The sequence below is a fragment of the Trachymyrmex cornetzi genome, unplaced genomic scaffold (assembly GCF_001594075.2).
Source record: "Trachymyrmex cornetzi isolate Tcor2-1 unplaced genomic scaffold, Tcor1.1 scaffold67, whole genome shotgun sequence".
Lineage (NCBI taxonomy): Eukaryota > Metazoa > Arthropoda > Insecta > Hymenoptera > Formicidae > Trachymyrmex > Trachymyrmex cornetzi.
In genome coordinates this window covers 3,365,306-3,374,102 of record NW_017299992.1, presented here as the reverse complement: position 1 = coordinate 3,374,102, position 8,797 = coordinate 3,365,306, and the positions used below count along the sequence as shown (strand labels likewise).

General features: G+C 32.5%; 2 protein-coding genes across 2 annotated transcripts; one reads left to right on the top strand and one right to left on the bottom strand.

Annotated features, from left to right (window-relative positions):
* Positions 1 to 160: 160 nt before the first annotated feature.
* brn (beta-1,3-galactosyltransferase brn) lies at positions 161 to 2,089 on the bottom strand. Its single transcript, XM_018517001.1, has 2 exons — positions 1,935 to 2,089; positions 161 to 1,771 (listed from the first exon to the last, which is right to left on the bottom strand). The coding sequence occupies exon 2, from the start codon at positions 1,707 to 1,709 to the stop codon at positions 327 to 329; it is 1,383 nt and encodes a 460-aa protein (XP_018372503.1). The 5' UTR covers positions 1,710 to 1,771; positions 1,935 to 2,089; the 3' UTR covers positions 161 to 326.
* A 3,205-nt stretch (positions 2,090 to 5,294) lies between these two features.
* On the top strand, positions 5,295 to 8,594 carry LOC108767272 (probable G-protein coupled receptor B0563.6). Its single transcript, XM_018517026.1, has 6 exons — positions 5,295 to 5,535; positions 5,772 to 6,031; positions 6,390 to 6,616; positions 7,374 to 7,678; positions 7,763 to 7,997; positions 8,361 to 8,594. The coding sequence occupies exons 1-6, from the start codon at positions 5,513 to 5,515 to the stop codon at positions 8,568 to 8,570; spliced, it is 1,260 nt and encodes a 419-aa protein (XP_018372528.1). The 5' UTR covers positions 5,295 to 5,512; the 3' UTR covers positions 8,571 to 8,594.
* The last annotated feature ends 203 nt before the right edge of the window (positions 8,595 to 8,797 follow it).

Below are 8,797 nucleotides of genomic sequence, written 5' to 3'. Positions count from 1 at the left end.
ATATACACATATATATATATAGTATGTATATATATATATATATATGTATATATGAAGACTAATGTAGGATGAAATCTATTCTAGAGAGTACAGAATATTCTTTACAATAAGTTGAACGTTATCATATAATTGTTATTTTACATTGTATATTCAATCTTCCTTCATATGTATATATATTGATACTTGATACATACCAATTATAATGATATTTTCGCCAATATATGCTATCGTGATACTTTTCCATTCTTAAATGGAAATCATCTTAATCATCTCTAAAATCGTGTAATAGTATATATTGCAAATTTTTTTGCGTTATTTATATAAATTTAAGCGTTTCCAAGAGCTTTCTGTTCGTTCCAAATTTGTAAGAGTTCGTTTGGATCTTCATATCCATGAGACGTTATAACATATGTATAACTATGTTTTGTATAAGCTTTCTTATAAAAGTGGAACTCTTCGCAATGAAACGGTACTATATCGGCTTTTTTAGCTACTAAACCTAGAAAGATATCATCGAATCTGAAATGCTTGGTATAGAAACTGGTGTAGTACAAATCCAATAGAGCTTCTTTAGACAAAACGTATGCACCGGCTGTAACATATGGTGGCCATAAATGATATGGATATTCTTTTAATGTGACGTACCATTTAGAAAATTTATGCCGATGTGGCGTAGATCGCATAAATACGAATCCTGCAAACAGTCTAATATCATCTGGCAGCTCAAAATCGAAAAGCTGTCGTTTTATTCTATTTGACGTAGATTTGTTAAAAAACCTAGGAAAGTGTTCATTTTCTATTTTTCTATCATTGATCTTGAGTTCTTGTTTCTCATGCATATTTTTCCGACTATTGTTATTTGTAGATTCATGAATAGTTGAATCTTCCGTAAAAGACGTTTTGATTTTTAAGTCATATGTTGCACTTTTATTATTAAAATTCATGTCATTATAATCCATTAAATCCGACTGTTTGATTTCTCTTTTGTGTGCACTGTACACTTTTCTGGATTCCATTAAATAAAATGGATAATTAGCTGGATTTCTAATAAATGTCGCTACATTTTTTACAGATACATACATATCATCATCGACGAACACGTAAAATTTTGAATTGGGACAATACTGTACTAACCATTTGAAACTCATCATCGTTTTTATAGTATTATTATAGTACGAATCTATAAAATCTGCCTGCACGATATCTTTATAAATCCCTGCCTCTAGCTTTAGTTTGGCCTCAACTTCTTGGTCATCCGGATGCGTACCCACCACAAAAATAGTTCTCGTTGGCACATCAAAGAATCTCTTTTCAATTCCCCACGAATTTCGTATAGCAGTTCTTCTATCAAAATTTTCTATAGCCGATTTTACTATGTACACAAGACGAAGCGTATCGTCTGCATTTTCCTTACACTTTTGTGGCTGCTTTAAGATAAAAGCATATCTATACTCGTTTATAGGTTCGACTTGAGGTTTTTCATTACGTCGTAAAGCATTCACAAATTCATGTACGTTGCCTTCGTATGGATATACAAAGTTTTCATCGTACGTGACCTCGAATATGTGCACAAATGCTCCAAAAAATTCTAATAGTGCTATCATGCCAAAGCCACAGAGCACATATCCTAATTTGACTCTTGATATAGCACGGCGACCTCTTTGAAAATAAAGATGGAATAAGTAATATTCCAACAAGTAGCAGCACATTTTGTCAGCCAAATTTCTGCTTAACAATCCGTGCAAATTTTCTCTTCCTCAAGGTTTCAGCCCTACAATAGAAATTTCCATGTTTAATCTGTTATTTTCTATTTTACGCACGTTATCACACAAGTTTTTTTTTCAATTATCAAGAAATGTCTTTAATTAGCCCAATCATTTAATTAATGACGGAAGCCTGTGCATATAGTTCAAATTAAGTAAGCGACAACTTACGAATTGTCGACAATCATTTCTCATTCAGATAATACAGGTGAATGTATAGATATCTTTCGTATGTAAGGTGTTTTATTTTCAAAATATATATACGTGAGAAGACACAGTTTTTTCTTTATTTTTTTTCTTGAACGCCATCTAACCGATTTCTTTCAGAAAATATTACGAGTGCATCCAGAAGCGGAGTGATTTGTGGTGCCTCTACAGGGGACTTGCTCCAACTAAAAGACCGATCACGTGCACTGTGCAGTGGACGTGACAAAAGTCAATAACTGCGACTTGAAAAGATTTTGTCTGTCATAGCTTAAGCTAATTTTATATTTCCTCTTACAATTAGAAAGAAAACAATTCTTAGGAGATGTTTTGCAATGCGATATTTTAATATTTTTCAAATTATATTTAAAATATAACATTTACAATATATTCTATTTAGAAAATATAATTAAAATAAATATATTTAATGTACAATTTGAAAGCGTAGAGGAAGAAAAAAATTACGTTTAATTTATATTAACGTTCAATTATTCTGTATCAATTTAGAATATAGCGACATTTTGCACATTTATTATTTGCTTATTGTATTGTAACAGATTTACTTTAATCAATATAATTTGTCAAATTTGGCCAGTAATTTTTTTGACGCCTCAAAGTAGTGGGAAGATTGAACCTATCGCGTTTATTGTCCATACGCTTTATTCATCTGCCGAGCTTGTGAATAAATTCAGTGATTCGGAAGGATGCACAGTTTGCGTTTTATTTTAGGTTGATTGGTTACTGATTGGCAATTCTATGTTGAAATACAACTTGCAAAAAAAAATGAGTTGATAATCATTGTATTAGCAATCCTTATATAACGTTCTAATAATATTAATTTATATCTTCATTCTCTTTGATTGTTTCAAATCTTTATATATATATAGAGAGAGAAGAATTGAATTGCGATTTCGACATCAAGTGTACATATAACAAGTAAATTATTATTGTTAATTTATCATGGGCTGATGTTCATTATACATTTTTTAATTTTGTAAGACTTTGCAACCTGACTAAAAAGATCCTCCAAAGACTTTCAAAAGATACTGGCATCTACGTCGTTAAATTCATTTTTTCGTATTTCGTTATACTGATGTTAATTGTAGATATAAAATGTCCTTTTTTATTTTATAGAAGCGTTACAAATCGTTTGACGCGAATCGTCTGGGATTCTTGAATTTTTCCGTTGTATTCTTTTTTTTCTCTCTTTTGATTGCAGATCGATCGTCCTTTAACAATAACAGTGTCTTCTTCTCGTATCGTCTTTATAAGCTGCTTTATTTCTCGGCATTTCTATGCATAACACTATTCAGCGCGATCGTTCGAGAAGGGTCATCTTTTTCCGTCGAAATGATTTTCTTCGCGCAAAAATTTGCGGGTTATCCTCTGCTTTCATTTTTCATATCATGAATAAATTGTGAATCCGTTTTGTTTCCGTGGGAAAACAGCAATTAACTCCTTATCGTTCCTCGTCTTGGACCCGCTCGCCGATGGGTCTTTATTGATCGACCGAGCGGAAACGCGATCGGGTGAGAGAAATGTCTCTGACAATGTTTTCCACTCGAAAGATTAGCCACCAACGTCGCGTCGTGGGGACATCCTCCTTCGGCGTTGGCCGACACCATCGATCGCATCTCGTTATGGATAGGCATCCACTCGCTCGGTGCCTTTCGACTCCGATCCCGATAATTTGACACCACGATTATTAATCTCTATCGAGATTTCACATTCATTATTCCTCGTCTCGCTGCTCGTCGTTAACGTCAATCGTCGCTTTCGTCAGAGCTTCCGCGGCTGACTCTTTCTACACAGTTTAACAAGGACTTTTCGGAAAACTTGTTTACCGAATCAGTTTTGTTGGTTTTAAAATTCATAACTTTTTCAATTAATCATTAAATTCAATGAAGAACATCCTTTTTATTTTTTATGTCTCCTTTTTTCGAACGTATCAAGTAGGGAATCCATCTGTTACATTTTTCGTGGAAATAAACAAATTTGTTATTATTTGTAACTCTTGCATTGTAATAACATTAACAATAATCACGCTGTGTCAAAACCGATGCGACGGGAACCTGACTGCATCTGATTATTTCTCGCAGTTGTATCACATCGCTTATTCAGAACCACTTATACAATTTTTTTTTAGGACAATTCTTTAAATTCATTGCATTTTTTTGACACGGCTTCTAAAAGTACAAAATTCATAGGAAATGGCAAAATTCACAAGAACTTGTGAACTTCATCGCGGATAACGAATTCCGTTTATTTAATCGAACGATTAATTAATTTTATCTCTTAATATTTTATCTGATATATGTCGAAATTATTCGTCGATATATTCGACAGAATACAGCATCTATCCAAAGATTCATAAGACGATGAAAATGTAAAAAGATTTTAGAGTCCATAATATAAATTTAATTTAAACATTCTCGAATTAACTTTATTGACAGGTTGATAGGAACAATAAAATTTCGACGCGTTTTCTCCAGTCATTATGAATGTAGGGAAATTGATAATTCATAAATTATAAAAAAGAAAACTATTATTTTTGGTATTACGCATATTATAGGTACATAATAATTGTTTGGAAGGACACAAACAATCATCAGATAAGGAATATTCGAAGATGCTCCATTTGTATCCGTCTAAAATATGAAAACTGTGTTCCCCAAATTAATGGATCTCTTAAATGGAATGGATTAATTTGAAAAAATGGTGTTTATGCTTTCTCTGTTTCCACCTAAATTTTGATAATCTATAATAAATATTAATATCGAGTCACACACACACACACACACACACACACACACACACACACACACACACACAAGTTTTCCTTTTTGAAAAACAGAAAAAGTTGAAAAACTTGAAATTTCCTTTTTTCCTTTATTCCATAATTATGAATCATAATTTGAATATGAAAATATTCGTATCGTTATCAATTGCGATAATCAGGATAGCGAACTTATAATATTCTTCAATAAAGGAAGAAACAATAATGAAATGATCGAAAGATGACAATCTTTTTAATAAAGAAAGAGTTATGTTGGTTGCGCATTTGATAAAATACGATAAATTTGATTTACTGCATTTTAATCTTATTTTATTGCATAATCCGTATTATCTCCACCGTGAAGTATTTGACCGTAAACAACAATTAATAATAGACCCTGTTGTTTGTTCAAGCAGTTTGACCTTAATAAAGGGTTTAAGTCTATCATCTATTACGTGTTTAAATAAACCCCCATACACCTTGACGTTACCTTACCGAGGCTTGCGCAGTATATTTTTCTGAAGCAAGACCCATGAGGTGGATATGTCACAGGTAAACCTGTTAGAGTCTATCATGTCTTTATTGAAAGTAGATTTACAGCTGGCTAGAGAGAGAAGGAGAGAAACAGACGGTGACGTGCGTGAGGAAAATACAAAACGTCAAACAGTAAAAAGTTTCTAGATCACTTAATCGACAGTACTTATAAGTTCTTTAACGACAATCTTAATTTGTATAATTTTTGTATAATTAACAATCAACGGAACGTACAATGCTGACAGGAGTAATCGACGGGTTTGTATATATCGCAGTTTCATAGTCAATTCTTATTCATTAGTAACACCGTCATTTTGTTCTTTATTGTTAATAAAGTAGTTCAGCTAACTCAAGATCATCATTCATTGCGAAATAAGTCGATCTTAACAACCTATATTTATCTTCATCGGCAATAAAATTGCTGCTCGCGCTGCTTCTTTTCTATGACTCTTACACATATGATCAGATCCTATGAATGAATGTGCTTTTTGCAGTACTCAGTTGTGTTGCGAGGATGATAACTTTACTGTCGAACGTACGCCTGTCGAGGACGACATTGCTCGAAACCAAGTGATGTCTTTGATGTGGACATCTTACGGCATCATAGTCCCAATCATATTAACCATCGGCATTTTTGGCAATGCGGCGATCTTTGTTGTGCTATCTGGCCCAGTGTTTCGCGGTATCGCATACCTGTACCTCAGTGGACTTGCGCTGGCGCATATCGGTGTTATTCTGTCTTGGATAACAATCAGTTTGTACAATCCGATTCCGACAGTGTGCACTGTAGAAAAAAAAATTACGCTTGGCTGAAGAAAATATTAATTTAACGACGATATTTAACTCATTTAATTTAGATCGCGACGATACTTGACTCATATTTGTCGATTAATACTATCGGTTTGCGCCGACAGTTGTACTCGATTACAATTAATTAATTGTATCGATAAAACTCATTATTGTACCAGCGTATGTACTTTTTCTTCGATTAATGTATATACATACGATTGCGCAATCAGTCTTTTTTCTCAGTACACAATAGTGGCCATGTATAACAAAGTATATTACAACATATGTATAATTATATCTGACAATCAATGTATATGTTTCAGCGCTAAGATTGGGTTATGGCATGAGCAATAATTACCCATCAGCTTTCTACCATGCTCATCTTGAACTTGTTATTCTGAACGCCTTTTCGGCCGCCAGTGTTTTCATTATGGTCTGCTTAATTGTAGATCGATACATTTTTCTATTTTTTCCGGCACGTATTCGCACCGGAAACACGCGCAAGAACGTCAACTCCTTCATACTCTCTTCTTTCATTGCTGGCTTCATGGTAAACTGTTTTACGTAAAATATAGCGTTTGTATTTCTTTTCTTTCGAAAAATGCGTTTAATTTTTTTTAAATAAAGTATCGAGTAATCTTTTACATTCTGTGTGATTCCACTATATAATCTTTACTATTATAAATATTTTTGTCTCACTTTCTCTCTCTCTCTCTCAAAGCTATATTTATAAATAATATATATAGTATTCTTATATTATTATCAAAAGCTATTAAAAATCATTTTTATTGGCACATTTAAAACATTGAGTGCCATACTATAGCCGATGTTCATAATCCGAGTTTATATTTAAGATCATAATACGATCTTGCAACAAACTGTACAATTATTTTATTGACTGAATAGAATTAACTACTATCTATGATCACACTTAACTTAAGACAATCTTGCATATAAGATCGGACTATAACAATTACTGATAATGATTATATTGTTATATCCTTACGAATAAGATTCACTTAGTTAATATATCACCCGATTATATTAGAATAATTGGTTAACAAAATCAATAAAGGATAATGTTTATTATTTATGCTGATTCGTCAGTGGATTTTTCAATCAAAGAGCGCGAATCATTACAAATCGATCAATTCCGTTAATTAGTCGTGTTTAACAATAACGGGAGAATCTTTTATTGCAAACGTGCGTAATAATAGATGTATAAATAATTTTATGTATAAAAAAAATATATACATGTATAATACATTGTACGTATTTTATATAGGCATATTTCATTTCGTTTACAGGTTAGTAGTCCACTATCGGTAATGAGAAATATCGTTTATGCGGAACAAGATGAATCCGGCACTTCTTTTACATTACGTGAAAATGTATTCGTTACGCAAACTGCAATATGGAGAACATATATTTGGATAATGGAGATCGTAGTACGAATTTGCCCGTCGATCGTATTCATTGTACTGAATAGTCTAGTCATTAAGAGGTTTCTGCAGTTGAATGTACAAAACCGACAATTCCACGCTGTTTCGAATAAATTTCGGACCAACAAGACGCCTGACACATCATTATTATCTCGTAATCGAGGATACAAGTTAAAACAAAAGATTAGATATTGTATTTCTGTGGTCCCACTAGAATATATGTATAAAAGTTATATAAAAATTATTCTTTCCAGAGAGGAACAACACTTGGCGATATTGACGACAACAATGATTCTATGCTTTTTTTTGACGGAAGTTCCGCCAAGTCTTACCCCTATACTGTATACCGATCGTCATCCGTTGGACCTTCGTTACCAAACGTTCCGCGTGTATTCGGCGATTGTTGAACTCAGCAATTATGCCATTTACATCCTCATATATTTCGCCTGCAGTACAGAATTTCGAAGAGAATTGCTGAGATTTCTACAAGTGAGCACGCATTTATTGATTATAACAATTTTCATTTGAAAATCTATTATAAAAATTTCTCATTTTTCAATCCTTCAATATATTTATTTGTACAATAAAACTATTATAATGTTAATACATTATACACAATATTTGAGTGATAAGATTTTATAGAATTTATTTGTGTATAAAGGATTTTTTAAAGCATTATAAATGAATGAATTGTTTTAAATAGGCCGTAACTGTAAAAGGTAATATATAAAGTTCCAATTGAACTTAAGTTAAACCTTTAAATATAAATAGATTATAATTTATAATTGTAGGAAAATATTCGCAACTAATGAGAGTGTACTTACAATTTGATTAATTAATTTTTACGAACAGGGAAAATGTAACGAAAACGTAGGACAAGACGTTGATCAGCCGATAGGCGAGATCGAGGATTACAGTCGGCATGGCACTACTATTCGATTGACACCGGAGCGTACGAAATTGAATTCTCCCGAGTCGCCGACCAAAGAAATTAGAATGGAGGAAGACGCGCATCCGTCGGAGGCTACTACTTTTATGTTAGAACACCGTGTTGTCACATAATTATACGTTGCGCGGTAAGGTCAAAGGCAATTGATTATTTGTATTTGTTACATGTATATTTGTATTTATATTAATTATATTGTATATTTCCGATGTGCGTCCGTAATGGAACTCGTCTGTATGTGTATATTAATTAATTATACCTAATACCTTAATGGATAAATTTCATGTATATTATAATTCTGTATTATACCAATTATAATACGTAATATATATATATATATATA